This window comes from Mustela erminea, chromosome 7 (assembly GCF_009829155.1).
Source record: "Mustela erminea isolate mMusErm1 chromosome 7, mMusErm1.Pri, whole genome shotgun sequence".
Lineage (NCBI taxonomy): Eukaryota > Metazoa > Chordata > Mammalia > Carnivora > Mustelidae > Mustela > Mustela erminea.
In genome coordinates this window covers 17,303,762-17,323,183 of record NC_045620.1, presented here as the reverse complement: position 1 = coordinate 17,323,183, position 19,422 = coordinate 17,303,762, and the positions used below count along the sequence as shown (strand labels likewise).

Below are 19,422 nucleotides of genomic sequence, written 5' to 3'. Positions count from 1 at the left end.
AGAAGCCTCCTTTTCTTTGCTTTTTCTTGGCTTTATTTTTCAACAAGTATTCTCTTATCTAGGTCGTACTGAGAGGGCTAACACCCTGGAGTCTGTAAGACTGGCACTCTGCATTCTCCAGCTCTCTGTCCCACTTCAGGAGCTCCTAGAGCTCTGTCTCTTGGGGCTGAAGTGATTGCCCTTGAGGGCCTGGAAAGTGAGAGTGTTGGTCCTTGGAATCTACCTCTGACTATCCTGGCCAGCTGGCTGGGCATTCGTCCTGATTCACTTGTTCTCATCTTTCCACACACCCACATGAGTACACACTCATATGGGTGTGAGTACACACTCCCACTATATGAGTACACACTCCACTAAGTACACAGTCCACTAAGGAAGACTGTGTCCTAAAGGTCAGACAGGAGGAGAAATTCTTATGCTACCAAGAGGTACAAGCTTTCTGCTCTAGTTCTTTAAAGACCACTGCAATTCTCCTCAAAGGAGCAAGGCAGCTCCACAGAAGTATGGCATGGTGGGCCTCAATCCTGAAATCACCAGTAGAGTTTTAGTTATTCTTTCAAAAGTCCCTGTAGGTACCTACTGCCCATCCAACCATGTGTTCCTGATTTAGAAAATCCGATCTAACCGACTACCCTTTAGGGGGAGAGTTTTGTCCAGAGGGTATGCCTCGAATCCCACAGGCCCATGGAAGGCAGAACAATTGCCTCAACCCCTCCCTTGTCTAGAGGTCAAAAGCTGGAGGGAAGCCACAGAGCACCATCACCGTGGGTGAGGGAGGTCTCCCTGTGAGTTTCCTTCCCTTGCCGGGCTGCCCCTTTAAGCAGGACACCGCAGACACTCGGCTGTCCTGCTTGCAATCTGGAGCTCTGGTGCTATCCTATTGATAATGTTCTTCTTCTGGATTATCTGCTTTCTTCCGTGGGAAAGTATGCCACAGCCTGTGATTTGTGCCACTTCTGTTTGCAGGCCATCAATTCTCCTTGCCTCACAAAGAGTATTTTATCTCTTTCTGTCCAGTAGCCTGAGTTCCTGAGAGCGAACAAGTGAGGGACACACCGGCCTCTCATGACTTATGTGAAATCAGAGTGAGTTCTTATCACGGTGAGTCCTCAGTGCTTTTGTCTTCTCCCTTCTCAATCCCCTTCCCTCTTCTGCCTACAGATTGAGCTCGTTTTTTCCAAAGTTATGAAAGTCACAAGTGATAGGCCTTTGTGCATATTTTGTCAAATAACCTCATTTATTCTACTCTTTCTCTCTCTCTCTTTCCCCATGCCCTCGTCTCTTCCTCTTCCTCCACACGTGTGCATTTTCCTCTGAATGCGTGTGCATGTGTGTATATCTTCATGTACGCAGAGACACACTTGGATCATCATCTTTGTTTATGGTTTCTACCTATGATTATATGTCTACTTATGTTTATAACTGTCATCTCTGAGGAAGCATCCTATGTAACTGAATGGGTTGTCAATAAATGCAGGGAACCACAGGATTGTTCGATTTTGGTGTGTTTATATGGAGAGAATGGTTGTTAAAAATATCCATTCTATAACAAAAAGATAAACCTGATTTCTAGCCATTCAACCTTGTAATAGGTTAAATGATAACAAACCGTTCATTGATTTTTTTTTTAAAGAGTAATAAACAGAAACATGTACCAATTGAAAGGGCCAGGCAATTCAATTATAATTAGAAAAACAGAAAGTGATGAGCCTGAACAATGCTGCCTTAGTTTTTGGAATAAGTACTGGGATAAATATACATAACAATGCAGTGTTTGTTTTCTCATTACTAAAGGCACCAACACTATCACCTCATTTGTGAAAGCCAAACCCAGTGGAAAGTACAAAACTCAGAAGATAGGTTTGACAGACATGCTTAAAAAATATACACATAAACAGACCCAAATAGAACCAAAATATATAGCAGAAGAACATTTGAGTCAATTTATATTCACCACTCTACTGATTAATATACTAGTCCATGCATCCATCCATCTGTCCATCTGTCCATCCGTCCATCCGTCCATCCGTCCACCCATCCATCCATCTACCCACTGATTCACCAAATATGCTTTGAGTTCTTACTAGGCTTTAGGCACTGTGTTATTAATATATACTGTAGGTATATATTAATACCTAGATGCAAATGACTCCAATGAAAATAACAGTTTTATTTTTAGTAATTGTTGGCTCAACTTTCCCTCCATGGCTATAAGGAGAAATACTTAAACAGCCGAAGACGGACAAGGACATGCCAACATACCTTTTGTAGCCAGGCGAACGCAGTTGATTTTGGTCTCCTGCAAACAACAAAAGTGAGGTTCTGGTTAATTAGTTGCAGGTTTGATTTGTTATATAAAGAAAAAATATACATATGTGTTTTTTAAAATTTATTTTTTATTTATTTTCAGCATAACAGTATTCATTATTTTTGCACCAAACCCAGTGCTCCATGTAATCTGTGCCCTCTCTAATACCCACCACCTGGTTCCCCCAACCTCCCCCCTCCCCGCGTTTTTAATTATAATTTTAAATCTGTCTTTGCCATTTCTTCTCCCATTGGAATCATCTTTTAATTCTATTTCTTCATTTCTTTTTGGGCTAGGTACATACTTTGTTCCTTTTACTTCCTGGCTCTGATCACCTCATAAGCTTCTTCCCCAGACAGAATGACTTATAAACATATCAGATGCTGCTATTGCCTAGCACAGGACAACTTTAACAATGACACTAAGTAGGTATACTGGGACATGAGTTAATAGATGGCACTAGGACCATCCTTGGGAACCTATAAAAGATTAATGCATCTATTAGCACAGACTGATCAGACACTTGGCAGTAGTCAATAAGAATGTGTAAGAATCAAACTGCAAAGCTCATATTCAGAGTCACATTGGTCCCCAGATTGTTGGTGAATCTCACGGTTTCCATGGATAATGTTGTGAATGTATGCTTACGTGGCAATTGAATCTTTGCTATGTAAACTATCTAATTATTGTTGGCTCTTCCCCAAGTGGACAAAATCCATAAACTTGTGATGTTACTGGGCATGCAGTTGAGTTACAGAAGAGTGTGCTTAGAAGGAGAATCATTTTTAGCCAGCTTTATTGGGATGGTCTCCCAGAAAGCCCTAGAACCAGTTGAAAATTCCAGTTGACTAAGCTCTACCTCCAGCAACAGTCTCAATGTAGTGTGTCAATGAAAATAAAAGGCAAAATATGCAAGTGTGTGAGTCTCAAGAATCAAATGTGTGTCTTCCTACTGCTTACTCATAAGAAATCACTGCATCTTGAAGGCACTTGGGTTAGTCAGGTCTATGAGGGTTCCTGGACCCAGTTCTGTTGTGTGTGTGTGTGTGGTGGTGGAAGGGGGTTCTTTCCCTTCCATCCCACCAAGCAATCCTCAGATACCAGCAGGGTATCTGAGAATTAAACTCAGGCTGACACTGTCTACCTGGAGATGGTATCAGATTCCATAGGTTAAGGGTTCAGTTCTATAGGACTGTCCCATACCCCACCACTTTAGATGCCAGGTATGAGCCTCAGGCTGTTATCTGTGCTTTTGACCTCCCAGCTACAGTTTGGAGGTTCCAATTTCTAAAGCAGCTCACAGAACTCAAAGAAACATGATAGTAGATCACTAGTTTATTGTAAAAGGTTGTAACTCAGGAACAGCCAGCCAGATAGAAGAGATGCATAGGGTGAGGCATGAGGGGAGGGGTGCAGAGCCTCCATGCCTTTTCCAGAAGTGCTGCTCTCCCCAATCTCCCCCAAAGTTCTCTAAGCCCAGTCCTTATGGATTTGTATGGAGGCTCCACTGCATGGCCATTATTGACGAAGTCATCAGCTACTGGATGATTCAACCTCTAGCCCTTCACCTCTCCCCAGAGGTCCAATAGGCTGGGGGTGGGGTGAGACTGTGGGACTTTGGAACTAATGTTCCAACCCTCTAATTAGGAGCTGATCCTCCCAGCAACCAGCTTCTTCCTTAGGTGGGGTCCAAAAGTCACCCTTGGCAATAGCAAAGACATAGCAAAAGACACCTTTAGGGCCACTGACACTTAGAAAATTCCAAGGGTTCAGGAAGCTATGAGCCAGAAACCATGGACAAAGACCAAATACACATGAGAAATATATTTTTGGTCATCTAAATGACTAAAAATTTATTTCTAAGAAATCACAATATTACACCAGGGTTACGCAAAAGTATAAAACCCATGAACTTCAGCAGCTAAAAACAGTAAAGGTGTATTTCCCACTCAAACTAACAGGTCCAGGATAGGTGCATGACTGGGTCTGAAGTGGGATAGTGGTGGTAGAAAACTGTAATCACTGTAGTCACTCAGAGACCAAGGCTGGTGCCTCTATTTAAATTCAATTTAGTTAACATACAGTATATTATTAGTTTTAGGGACAGAATTTAGTGATTCATCAGTTGCAGAAACACCCAGTGCTCATTACATCAAGTGTTCCTTAATGCCCATCATCCAATTACCCCTTCCCCACCCCATTTCCACTCCAGGAACCCTCAATTTGTTTCCTATAGTTAAAAGTCTCTTATGGTTTTTATCTTATTTTATTTCTCCTTTCCTTCCCCTCTGTTCATTCTGTTGTATTTCTTAAATTCCGCATGAGTGAAATCATATGGTATTTGTCTTTCTCTGACTGACTTATTTCACTTAGCAGAATACCCCTTAGTTCCATCCACATCATTGCAAATGGCAAGATTTCATTCTTGTTGATGGCCAAGTAAAATTCCATTATATGTATTTATATGTGTGTGTGTGTGTGTCACATCTTCTTTATCCATTCATCTGTCAATGGATATCTGGACCCTTTCTATAGTTTGGCTACTATGGACACTGCTGCTATAAACATTGGGGTGCATATACCCCCTTGAATCTGTATTTTTGTATCCTTTGGATAAATACCTAGTAGTGCAATTGCTGGGTTATAGGATAGTTCTATTTTTTAACTTTTTGAGAAACCTCCACACTATTTTCCAGAGTAGTTGCTCCAGTTTTTATTCCCATCAAGAGTGTAAGAGGGCTCCCCTTTCTCTGCATGATCACCAACATCTGTTGTTCTCTGAATTGTTAATTTTAGCCATTCTGACTGGTGTGATATCTCATTGTGGTTTTGATTTATATTTCCCTGATGCTGGTGATATTGAGTATTTTTTCACGTGTCTGTTAGCCAATTGTATGTCTTCTTTGGAGAAATGTTTGTTCATGACTACCTCCATTTTAACACAAGGTTTCATGGTTCACTGAAGCAGAAGCAGAAGCAGAAGCAAAGAATGCTGGAGTTGGGCACTCACAAGCAAATGTTTTGTATAAGAAGCTGCACTTAGTTGACTCTGTATCAAGAAGCTACACTTACTTGACTCAAGTCATATGGCCATGCCTAACTTAAGTGAGGTGGCAAAATGGAGTCCTCCATGTACCTAGAAGTAGAGAAGATATGGTAATGTCTACAGCAGAGTCTATTTTCTCTAGGCACACCTCTGAATGCTAGAAAATGTCACTTTAAGTATGACTCCCCAGTGGTCTTGATTCTATTCTTCACACCACAGAAAGTCTTCCCTTGCTTGTGTACAAAAGATGTCTGGATATCAAAAAAATGGTTCTCATGTCCATTAATGCTCTTCAACAATTCCTCAGATGATAAGAGTTCAAGTCCTTTGAACCAATATTGCTACTCATCCTGGAACATCCTGCAGTTTTATCCCTCTTACTGCGATGGAACTAGAATAGGAAGTAGCAGTTTACATGTGGTCTTGTCAACATATGATTACTTAGATTATCACTATTTTCTATTTTCCTTAGTTATACTGGGCTTCTATTAACACAGCCAATATGCCAGTATCTCAATATCTCAGTTTTTCACTGATCATGATGAATATGCCATCAACCTTCTCCCAACCAAAAAAAAAAAAAAAAGAAAGAAAGAAAAGAAAGAGAGAAGGAAAGAAATCTGCCTGTTTCCACATATGTAAATGTGGTTTTATTGCTCAAATGCAAGTACAGAGTCATATACTGATTTCCCCTATCGACTTCCATCTTCTTTGATCTGGTTGCTACAGCTTGTCATCATATTCTCCACCATATATAAGTTTTTGGACACATTTTTCTATAATTTTATCCAAATATTATTAATATAAGTGGTAAATCTTATTAATATAAATGGTAACCTGGAAAATGCCATTGATAAAGATTTGTGACATGTACTAGAATCTGCGTTCCAGGTTGGCATTCATTGCTTATCAGAATTTTTGGTTGGTTATCTAACTATTCATTTCCTCAACTGCTTATGCACTTGGATTCTCCTGCTGTGTTTTCCCACCAAAAGAGTTTGAGAATAGGGTCAAACTCACCTCAGGTACTCAGACTCTGTCTACTGCATTTCCCCACTCTATCAGTCTAAGAACGCTCTCAAAGAAAGAAGGTTGAGTTGACATAAGTTGTTTCTTTAGGACAAGTGTTTCCCTTTCTTTCTTTCTTTTTTTAATGCTGAAAGTGCTCTTTTTTAAAAATAAACAATTACCTTATTAAACAACTGGAAAATGTAGAAATATTAAAAGAATATCACACAGTATGATTCAAATTTATGAAGTATTCATTTAGATGTTCATATGATATATCAAGTAAACTATATTTCAAAAAAAAATTTTTTTAAGGAGGATATCCAGAAGACAGAAAAAAGGAAAAATTATATAAAAAATATAAAAATAAGGTGTAAAGAGAGTTTGTATATTCGGTACTTTTCAATTTTTTTGAGTGAGGCTTGAATGGCTATGTATTTCCCCCTTAGGACCACCTTTGCTGTATCCCATAGGTTTTGGACCAATGTGTCTTCATTCTCATTGGTTTCCATGAATTGTTTAAGTTCTTCTTTGATTTCCTGGTTGAACCAAACATTTTTAAGCAGTCTTTAGCTTCCAAGTGTTTGAATTCCTTCCAAACTTTTGCTTGTGATTGAGTTCCAGTTTCAAAGTATTGTGGTCTGAGAATATGCAGGGAATGATCTCAGTCTTTTGGAATTGGTTGAGACCTGATTTGTGACCCAGTATGTGGTCTGTTCTGGAGAAAGTTCCACAAAAAGGAGAAATTCATACTAATATCCCTGATGAATATGGATGCCAAGATTCTCAATAAGTTCTAGCTAATAGGATGCAACAGTATATTAAAAAGATTATCTACCATGACCAGGTGGGATTTATCCCTGGGATGAAAGGGTGGTTCAACATTCACAAATCAATCAGTGTGATAGAACAAATCAATAAGAGAAGAGAGAAGAACCATATGGTCCTCTCAATTGATGCAGAAAAAGCACTTGACAAAATACAGCATCCTTTCCTGATTAAAACTCTTCCAAGTATAGGGACAGAGGGAACATTCCTCAACTTCATAAAATCCACCTATGAAAAACAGAGAATATCATTCTTAATGGGGAAAAGCTGAAAGCCTTCCCACTGAGATCAGAACATGACAAGGATGACCACTCATGCCACTGTTGCTCAACATAATACTAGAAGTCCTAGCAACAGCTCTAAACAGCTCTAAACAGCTCTATTTCTAAAAAGAAATAAAATGCATTCAACTTGGCAAAGAAGTCAAACTCTCCCTCTTTGCAGATGACATGATCCTTTATGTGGGAAACACAAAAGACTCCACCTCCACATTACTAGAACTCATACAGCACTTCACTAATGTGGCGAGAGCGAAATCAATGCACAGAAATCAGTTGCTTTCTTATACACTAACAGTGAAACTGTAGAAAAAACAATTAGAGAATCGATTCCATTTGCAAAAGTACCAAAAACATAAGATACCTTGGAATAATCCTAACCAAGAGGAAAAGGATCTATACCTGAGGAACTACAGAATGCTCATGAAAGAAACTGAAGATGACACAAAAAGACGGAAAAACATTCCATGCTCATGGGTCAGAAGAATAAACATTGTTAAAATGTCTGTGTTGCCCAGAGCAACCTATACTTTCAATGCCATCCTGATCAAAATACCAGCGACATTTTTTCAAACTGCTGGAACAAGTAATCCTAAAATTTGTACGGAATCAGGAAAGACCCCAAATTGCTAAGGAAATGTTGAAGAAGAAAAACAGAGCTGGGGGTATCACGTTGCCTAATTGCAAGCTTTATTACAAAGCTGTGATCACCAAGACAGCATGGTACTGGCACAAAAACAGACACATAGACCAATAGAACAGAGTAGAGAGCCCAGATATAGACCCTCAATTCTATGGTCAAATAATTTTTAACAAAGCAGGAAAAAATATCCAGTGTAAAAAAGACAATCCCTTCAATAAATGGTGCTGGGAAAATTGGATAGTTATGTAGAAGAATGAAACTTGACCATTCTCTTACACCATACACAAAGATAAACTCAAAATGGATGAAAGACCTCAATGTGAGACAGGAATCCATCAAAATCCTGAGGAGAACATAGGCAGTAACCTCTTCAACATCACCCACAGCAACTTCTTTCAAGACACATCTCCAAAGGCAAAGGAAACAAAAGCAAAAATGAACTTTTGGGACTTCATCAAGATAAAAAGCTTCTGCTTTTCCTTCCTGCAAAGTTAATAGTCAATAAAACAAGAGACAACCCACGGAATGGGAGAAGATATTTGCAAATGACACTACAGACAAGGGCTGTACAAAGGGCTGATATCCAAAATCTATAAAGAACTCCTCAAACTCAACACACACAAAACAGATAATCACATCAAAAAATGGGCAAAAGACATTAACAGACACTTCTCCAAAGAAGACAAACAAATGGCTAACAGACACATGAAAAAATGCTCATCATCATTAGCCATCAGGGAGATTCAAATCAAACCACACTGAGAAACTACCTTACACTAGTTAGAATGGCCAAAATTAACAACACAATAAACAACAAGTGTTGGAAAGGATGTGGACAAAGGGGAACGCTCTTACAATGTTGGTGGGAATGCAAATTGGTGTAGCCACTTTGGAAAACAGTGTGGAGATTCCTTAAGAAATTAAAAGTAGAGCTACTTTATGACTCAGCAACTGCACTACTAGGTATTTACTCCAAAGATACAGATGTAGTTAAAGAAGGGCCATCTGTACCCCAATGTTCATAGAAGCAATGACCACAGTCGCCAAACTGTGGAAAGAGCCAAGATGCCCTTCAACTGACAAATGGATAAAGAAGATATTGTCCATATATACAATGGAGTATTAAGCCTCCATCAGAGTGATGATGAATCTTGGAACACTGAAAAAAATAAATAAAATTCAAAATGTAAGTAAAAAAATCATAAAATAATTTGTGAAGGAAATATACTGAACCATAAGAATTGTTGCATGGTTCATTTGAAGTGCAACATACATAGTATGTTAGTTAGTAGACAAGTAGTAGACAAGTGAACTAACCTTAACTACAGTTTGCCAAATTTTTCACAAAGCAATCACCCACCTATGACCAGTACCCCCGATGGAAATGCCAAACATTACCAGCACTTTAGAAGTACCTTCCTGCCCTCTCTAAGTCACTTCATCGCTGCAATGGTGAACACGAACCCGCCTTCTGTTATAAGATTTTATTTACTTATGAGAGAGAGAGAGAGAGAGAGAGAGAGAAAGAGTTGCAGGGCGGGGTGGGGGCAAGCAGACTCCCTGTTGAGCATGGAGCCTGACATGGGGCTCGATCCCAAGACCCTGAGATCACAACCTGTGCCAAAACCAAGAGTCAAATGCCCAATTGACTGAGCCACCCAGGTGCCCCTATATTAACCTGCCTTCTGTAATAGTGTTCTCTCTCCCTCTCTCTCTTTTTCAGAAGATTTATTTTATTTAGAGAGAGAGAAAGAGAGAGAGAGGACATGTATAGTGGGGGAGGCAGAGGAAGAGGGAGAGAGAAACAAAAGCAGACTCCATGCTGCAGTCCAACGCAGGGCTTGATCTCATGACCATGAGATGAGATCTGAGCTGAAAACAAGAGTCAGATGCTCAACTCTGCCACCCTGGTGACCCAGGAATGTTCTCTTTAAAATGTGTTACATTAAAAGGAATCTGGGTAGCTGCAATGGTTTGTTCTACTGCCTTCTGTCCCTCATTGGGTCATTTGTAAGAATTTTCTAATTCTGAGAATCATCTTCCCTTCCACAATTGCATTCATGACTGTGGGCCATTTCCAACACAACCTCCTCCACCCCATATCCATTAAAAGCTGTTTTCTATAATCTGGAGTGCATGTCTCACTATGCTTAACTCTCCCTGGCTCTCACAAACAAGATGTTGACATGTCTGCTTTCTCCCAAGCTCCTGACACCTTTAATTCCATAGCCAATTTATCTTTGTTGGTTAGAATTAGATACAAAATAACAAAGTCCTAAGTCACTCTGTTGACCTTCTGCATGACTGAACTGTTAGCAAGCAAGTCAGGAAGGTGCTAGATATGCTGCATCCCAACATATGGGAAGTCTGGCCAGTACACATATACCCAAAGTCCCCAATCAGTTCAATAAACAGGAAATGATTATATAAAGCTTTCAGAAAAGGAGAAACATTTGGTATATTTTCTATCTCTATTATTACATCCTACTTCTACGTCTGTAATATATCCTGGGACAGTACAATAATTTCATTTCCCCATCCTAACTTCTCTCAAATCCCACTTCCCACTTGATATTTGTGTATCTGGACACAAATATGTACCATATTGGGGCAGAATATGATTCCCTAATTGTTTGATTCTGTTGAGACCTAGTCCTACTCAAGCTCTCCCAGTACTGGGCAACATTGAGCAAGTCACCACCACTTTCTATTGCTCGATTTTCCCATCAATGAAATAAGAGAGAAAAGGGTAGAGAAGGCCAATTTGCTACAGTGGGCAGAGTATTCTAAGTTTGCTTCAAGTTCACAAAATGTGAGGTCTGGTTTCAGCTACTGGCCGTCCTCCTGCTCTTTCAGTACTCTGTTCTCTTGACACCACTCCATATCATCATATCCCTCCCCACAACACACAGCTTACTAAAAATAAGACAACACCCTGGGTGTGGGGGGGTACCTTTCATCTACCTTATTTCCCAGAATGCCATATGTCTACACCTACTTACCGACTCATGGTCTCCATTTCAAGACTAGATCAAGTCTCATCCATCCATCCATCCATCCAGCCAGCCAGCCAGCCTGCCAGCCTTCACTACCTAAGAAATTAAAGGGTATCTCTCTAACTCAGAGACTTGCAGCATAGTGTCCAAGGCATCAAATAGTTCTATAATTGCTACTTACTATCCAGATGGGCTTAGGTTAAGTTATACTACCACCCTGACCAAGAAGTCATAACTGGGTAGTGCATATAATTTTTATTCTATTACCCCATTAGACTGCTCTAAGTAATAGGATGGGGAGTTAGGCCTGACCCCAGTTTTCAAATAATTTCCCCAGTTACCCTAACTCAAGCTTTGGTCTTCTCTAAGATTGAGTCACCCTTGTAAATATGATGAAAGTTAGTCCTGACACCATAGTTTAGTTTGCTGAGTTGCTTTGGCTCCTCCTTTAATATTCCTCTAAGTCTTGGCTGGGGCTCCAACAGCCCACTTAACCCTTTATTCATCTGGTCAACCAAACATCATATATTTATTGATATGATCACTATTAATTATATTGATGATTACTGAAAGATAACTATATGCCAGGCATTGTGCTGGTATTACAGTATTACGGGATTATAGCATGGGAAAAACAGACATAATCCATTTTCTCATGGAGCATGTACACATTATTTTCAAATGTTTGTGACAAACATTATGCAACTATTCTCAAAAATAAGTATCTAATAACAAGTTGTAATAAACCTACTGTGAGGAAGAAGTACTCAGTTCTCTGTATGTGTATCAAGATGACATGAGGTGTGGATGGGAAGGAAGATAATACATTGCCTTGAGCAAAGACCCTTTAACCTGTGACCTAGAAGATCAGTGGGAGGTAATTATAAGAAGTGTCAAAAACAGTGTGTCCTGGACTCAGGAACAGACATGCAAAGACCCCAAAGTGAGAAAGTGCAAGTTGTAGTTGAAGGTGTAAAGAAGCTGGAAGATAACATCATAATGAAGAATTTGAAGAATGATATGAGATGAAGCTAGAGACAGAAGCCTGGTAGTCTTTTAGGCTGTAGAGTTTCCATCTATATGTTAAGAACAACAGGAAACAATCAAAGAGTTATGAACAGGAACAATAAAGTTTCTGGATTTACATTTTTTTTTAAATGTAGAGACTGTTATATAGAGAACAGACTTATGGTATAAGAAAAACGAGTCAGTAGGAAGAGGGTAGTGGTGTAGTCTAGCCTAGAGATGGTGATGGCCAAAAGAGTGGCTGCAGAGGCTGTTTCAACCTCCCCCACCCTAGGAAGGCATATTTTGGCTCTGCCTGACCTTAGAGACTTCCCACTAACTCACCCCACCCAATGCTTATGACTCTGTATCGGCTTCTGGTACAGACACCTACTGGGTCCTCAATCTAATTTCTCTGCACCCCAATTCTCTTTGACTCTCTTCTAAAAATCCACAAAGTATACAACCTTAGCATAATTAAAATACAGCAAATCCTCAAAACTTCATAATCTCTGTTAGTAAAAAACAAACAGACAAACAAATAAACAAAAACCACAACTGAATGAAATATTTCTAAGGTTTTCAGCACAAGGTTTTGTGGACAGCAAGGTCCATACAGAAAAGCAACTTGAAAGAGAAGAGATGTAAGCCAGAAGAGGGTGTAATATTGATTTGAAATAGTTTTAGAGTGGAAGGGGTTGGGGGATGTATCAGCCTAGTGATGGGTATTAAGGAGGGCATGTATTGCATGGAGCACTGTGTGTTACACATAAACAATGAATAATGGAACACTACATCAAAACTAATGTACTGTATTGTGACTAACATAACATTATAAAAAAATAAAACGATCATTAGCAAGAATGAGTTCACATGTAGGAAAAATCTGAAAATGTGGAAAATGCTGGTAGATTAAGACAATGAATAGATAGAAACGACTTGAAGGCATACAAATTCAAGGGGTAACCTTAAATAGGTATCACTTATGGGAGAAAATAAGGTAAAGAGAAGGGAAAAGTGCCCTTGGGAGATTGGATGAAGAAAAGGAAAAGAAGCAGAAGGAATTTTAAGGTTTTATAAGTCAGAAGAGAACAACAGCAACAATAAGTCCAAGAATATGCAAATACCCATCCCCCAAAAAAACTTAAACTTAGTTATCAACAAAACTTAGTTATCCATTAAAAAACAGGACTTCACTACTGTATCAGAATACTGTGTTTTTATTTTTTTTAATTTTTTCAATTTATTTATTTTCAGAAAAACAGTATTCATTATTTTTTCACCACACCCAGTGCTCCATGCAATCCGTGCCCTCTATAATACCCACCACCTGGTACCCCAACCTCCCACCCCGCCACTTCTAACCTCTCAGATTGTTTTTCAGAGTCCATAGTCTCTCATGATTCACCTCCCCTTCCAATTTACCCCCAACTCCCTTCTCTCTAACACCCCTTGTCCTCCATGATATTTGTTATGCTCCACAAATAAGTGAAACCATATGATAATTGACTCTCTCTGCTTGACTTATTTCACTCAGCATAATCTCTTCCAGTCCTGTCCATGTTGCTACAAAAGTTGGGTATTCATCCTTTCTGATGGAAGCATAATACTCCATAGTGTATATGGACCACATCTTCCTTATCCATTCGTCCGTTGAAGGGCATCTTGGTTCTTTCCATAGTTTGGCGACCGTGGCCATTGCTGCTATGAACACTGGGGTACAAATGGCCCTTCTTTTCATGACATCTGTATCCTTGGGGTAAATACCCAGGAGTGCAATTGCAGGGTCATAGGGAAGCTCTATTTTTAATTTCTTGAGGAATCTCCACACTGTTCTCCAAAGAGGCTGCACCAACTTGCATTCCCACCAAGAGCGTAAGAGGGTTCCCCTTTCTCCACATCCTCTCCAACACATGTTGTTTCCAGTTTTGTTAATTTTGGCCATTCTAACTGGTGTAAGGTGATATCTCAATGTGGTTTTAATTTGAATCTCCCTGAGGGCTAATGATGATGAACATTTTTTCATATGTCTGATAGCCATTTGTATATCTTGATTGGAGAAGTGTCTGTTCATATCTTCTGCCCATTTTTTTGATATGTTTGCCTGTTTCATGTGTGTTGAGTTTGAACTAGAAATATTATAAGCCACCTTAAATCTACAATATGAATAAAAAAAAGGAGCCAAATACAACTACTATATGAAGAAAATGGAGGGGTGTCTGGGTGGCTTAGTTGATTAAGTGTCTGCCTTCAGCTCAGGTCATGGTTTCAGGGTCCTGGGTTTGAGCCCTGCATTGGGCTTCCTGCTCAGCAGGGAGCCTGCTTCTCCCTCTCCTTCTACCTGCTGCTCCCCCTGCTGTGCTCTCTCTATCAAATAAATAAATCTTAAAAAAAGAAAATAGAAAATAAAAATAAAAATATCCCAAGTGATGAAAATCCATCCCCTAAACAAAACAAAAACAACTGCACCCCAGAAGAAAATGATAAACAACACTCCAAATTGAATTAAATTTCCTCAAACAACTTTGAATTAGAAATGCAAAGATTAGAAAATGGAGTGTCTAAAAAAAATCGGCACAAAAAGAGAGAGATGACTGAACTCAAGAAAATAAAAAGGCCAAAGCACTTCAAAAATGAAGTTTAAATAATAAGGTGTCCAAAGTAAAATTTTTTTTAAAGATTTTATTTATTTATTGAACAGAGATCACAAGTAGGCAGAGAGGCAGGCAGAGAGAGAGAGAGAGAGAGGGAGAGAGAGGAGGAAGCAGGCTCCCTGCCAAGCAGAGAGCCAGATGTGGGGCTCGATCCCAGGATCCTGGGACCATGACCCGAACTGAAGGCAGAGGCCTCAACCCACTGAGCCACCCAGGTGCCCCCAAAGTAAAATTTTAACAAAGGGCACTGAAGAAAGGGAAAAACAACCGAAAGAAAGAAAATGAAATAAATAAAACAGCCAGGGTCAGTGAAAGGGTGACTTAAAGAGAAGACAAAGAGGATCCAATATATGTATACTTGAAATCCCTGAGAAGACAGAACAATTTGATAGGCAATGATTTAGAACAATAATTCAAGGAAATTTTCTGGAATTAAAAGATAACCATGGGCGCCTGGGTGGCTCAGTGGGTTAAGCCGCTGCCTTCGGCTCAGGTCATGATCTCAGGGTCCTGGGATCGAGTCCCGCATCGGGCTCTCTGCTCGGCAGGGAGCCTGCTTCCTCCTCTCTCTCTCTCTGCCTGCCTCTCTGCCTACTTGTGATCTCTCTCTGTCAAATAAATAAAAATTTAAAAAAAAAAAAAAAAAAAAAAAAAAAAAAAAAAAGATAACCTGTAAAAAAAAAAAAAAAAAAGATAACCTGAGGGCGCCTGGGTGGCTCAGTTGGTTAAGCGACCGCCTTCAGCTCAGGTCATAATCCCAGAGTCCTGGGATCACATCCCGCATCAAGCTCCCTGTTCCATGGGAAATCTGCTCCTTCTGACCTTCTCTCCTCTCATGTTCTCTCTCACTATCTTTCTCTCAAATAAATAAAATCTTAAAAAAAATGAAAATGAAAATGAAAAAAAGCTTCACCTGATTAAATCAGGCCTACCTAGGAAATCTCCCTTAAAAAAAAAAAAAAAAAGGATAACCTGAGCCTACATATTGAAAGGACTCAAAGACCTGAAAGATCTATTCCAAGATCCTAATAAAACAATTCAACTTAAAAAAAGAAAAAAGTCCTCAAGGACTCCAGGCAAAGAAATCAAATAATTCACAAGGGCAAGAGATGTCATGAGATATCTCCAAAGCAACATACAAGGCCAGGAAATATGGGGCAGCATTTTCAAGAAACTCAGAGAAATTATGAACGAAGGATTTTATAACTATCCAGGCATGTTTTGAATTTCAAAGCTATAGAAAAAATAACTTTCAACATTCAATAACTCAATGAATACCAATGAATACTCATGAGTCTTTCTTGAGGTATTTATCAGAAGATAAGTGTCACTCAACAAAGATTTGACTGAAGAAATTTCAGCAAAAGGAGTGAGATATATTTAACTATAAATCTAAGACTAAAACAAGGTCCCTACCTAGATACAATACAGAAATGTTATATTTTCTGACAATGTAGAAGTAATGCAAGAGAAAGTGAAAAAGAGAAAAAACAGAGAAAGAGGAGAGTAGGATAAACTCATTGATTGTTCTACAGGAACTAGGTGAAAGTCAATGGATCTATCAAAAACTTACAATCCAGTGATGCCTGCAAGATAGCAGAATAAGAATTTCCACTACTCATCCTCCTACAGAAATATAATTTTGACAACTACACATGGAGAAGAGTACCTCTGGAGTACCTTCATGGGAGCTCAGAAGTCCAGCAGAGGGGTCCCAGTACCCTACCAGAGCAGAAAGTCTGAGAACAAATGCAATGAAGAGGGTAAGAGGAGCAGTTTCACTTTATTCACATCACCTGCCCCCCAGAGTGGCACAGCCCAATGCCAAGAGAGACCCCATCAGCCCATTATTTCTCTCCTGGGGTATATGAGAGCACAGTGAATGCCTGGCTTCCTCAGTTGGCAAGATGCTTCCCAAGAGGCCCACTCTTTCCTTGTACCAACCAAAACACTAAAGGGATAAGCATGGCTAAATAGTCTGAGGGACATTAGGAGTAGGGAAAAGAAAAATGTAGTATATATAGGAATATGGACTATTATTGAGCCTTAAAAAAGACAGACATCCTGCCATTTGCAACAATATGGATGAACCTGAAGGACATTATGAAAACTGAAATAAGCCAGACAGAGGAAAACAAATACTGTGTGATCTCACTTACATGTGGAATTAAAAAAACAACAACAACAACAACAACAATTGAAGTCGTAAAAGCAGAAGGAGGAATGGTGTTTGTAAGGGGCTGGAGAGAAGGGAAGATGCTGGTCCAAGAGTTATGTAGGATTCCTAAGTTTTGGAGATCTGTATCATACTGTATTTTATACTTGAAACTTGCTTAGAGAGTAGATCTTAAATGTTCTCACCACGCACAATGTGAGGTGATGCGTATGTTAGTCAGCTCGACTGTGGTAATCATTTCACAATGTACATGTATCTCAAAATATCACACTGTACATCTTAAATGTATACCACTTTTATTTGTTGATTATACCTTAATAATTCTGGGAAGAAATGTTGACAAACCAGACAGTAAAGGTTAGCTACAAAAAGAGGACTGAAGGATTACAATGATAACTACCAGAAAAGAAGTACAAATCTTTCTGAATATCAAAAGACATTTTAGCACAAAAGAGTAAGGAAAACACATATAAATAACGGTATAAAAAATGGATGATAGAGTTGAGACCAAACATGTCAGCCATGTCAACAAATATGAATGGTTTTAACTCACATAATTAAAATGAAAGGGATTTCAAACTGTTTCATAAAGCAAGACCCAAGTGTCTGCTATATATAAAGATCACACCTATAATAGTGATTCAGAAAAGCAACAATAAAGGAAAGGGAGAAAATATACAAATGAAAAAAAAAACAGCAATAAGAGCAATCCTGATATCAGACAGATGAGAATACAATTTAAAAAGCATTAAATATAAGAAAGGACACTTTCTAATGCTTAAACCCACAATTAATGAGAAAAACAACAGGTATGAGCATCTCTGCACCAAAACCACAATAATCACCTTCATGAAGTAGAAACTCTAAGAGAGGCAAGAATAATAGGCTATTGTCAGCATAAGACAGATCAAGTGGGAAAAGAGGCGCATACACAGAAATGCTAAAATAAGCAAACCTACTGGATGTGTACCAAACCCTACAGCCTGATAATAGAAAACTTCTCCTTATGGTTTTATGAAACATTCACAAAAATTGACCATATATTAGCTAATTAAGAAAGCACCACTGTGTTCCATAAAATAGAATTATTATCAATATTTTATGATTACAATGTAATAAAATTAAAAATTATTAAGAATATTAAAAATCCAAACAGGTCCTTCCACCTCAAAAGCTCCAAGATAATTTCTTTTGACTTACTCCTGGGTGAACAGGGCATTAAAATACAAGGAAAATTCTACATGTCAGAATCTATGAAAAACATTCATAGCAGACATAAATTGAAAGAATGAAAAAAATTAACTAACTTTCCAGCACACAAATCTAGGAAAGGAACCAAAAAAAAAAAAATGCACCAAAAAGAAAACAAAAGGGAATAGGAAAGGCAAAAGAAGAAATTATTTAAGAGAAAAATTGTAGAACAAAGGGAAAGAGAGAGGGAGCACCATTATACAACTCAGAAATGACAAAGGGGAAATAACCATTGAAAAAGACGAAATTTGTAAAAATGTGACTATTCTTCAGATGTCTGGAAATAATTTTGAGAAGCTAAATGAAATTGATAAATGCCTAGGAAAAATGGGTCATATTAGAAATAAAAACTTATACTACAGTCCACAGAAGAAAAAAAGAAATATGTCAGGGACTAGTCCATAAAAAACACACTGCTCCCAGATGTCGTCACTGGGGACTGCGACCAGACCATTAAAGAGAAGATGGTACTAACATATATTGTTCTACAACATGTAGAATGAAGGAGAACTTGCTCATTTCTTCATGAAACCAGCATAACATTGACACATAAACTTGGTAAAGACAATACCAAAGAAGGGGAAATTATAGACCAATTTCATTTTTTTTGAATCAAGCAGCAGTTTATTTTCACACCTCCTACACAAAAAGAGTCAAAAGAATATTACCCACACCAAAATAATTTGATTAATTATTTTGTCAGTGAATTGAATAACTATTTCTTTTTTCCCTGAGTGAACTGATCAAGTGCTTGATAACTGCTCATGTACGTGGACAATGTATGATGTCAGCATTGCTAACAATTTTCTTTCTTTTTTTTTTTTTCCAGGTCTGTAACCCATTTTTTTTATTTTTATTTTTTTTTATAAACATATATTTTTATCCCCAGGAGTACAGGTCTGTGAATCACCAGGTTTACACACTTCACAGCACTCACCAAAGCACATACCCTCCCCAATGTCCATAATCCCACCCCCTTCTCCCAAACCCCCTCCCCCCAGCAACCCTCAGTTTGTTTTGTGAGATCAAGAGTCATTATGGTTTGTCTCCCTCCCAATCCCATCTTGTTTCATTTATTCTTCTCCTACCCACTTAAGCCCCCATGTTGCATCACCACTTCCTCATATCAGGGAGATCATATGATAGTTGTCTTTCTCTGCTTGACTTATTTCGCTAAGCATGATACGCTCTAGTTCCCTCCATGTTGTCGCAAATGGCAAGATTTCATT

At 38.8% G+C, this 19,422-nt stretch overlaps 1 protein-coding gene across 13 annotated transcripts in view; it reads right to left on the bottom strand.

Moving 5' to 3' along the window:
- Positions 1 to 19,422, bottom strand: part of PTPRT (protein tyrosine phosphatase receptor type T) — a 1,064,037-nt gene that overhangs the window by 207,156 nt on the left and 837,459 nt on the right. For all 13 annotated transcript variants that reach the window (XM_032350627.1, XM_032350634.1, XM_032350629.1 and 10 more), the window contains exon 13: positions 2,263 to 2,299. In XM_032350627.1, coding sequence (XP_032206518.1) covers positions 2,263 to 2,299 — 37 coding nt within the window. The remainder of the gene's footprint in view (positions 1 to 2,262; positions 2,300 to 19,422) is intronic.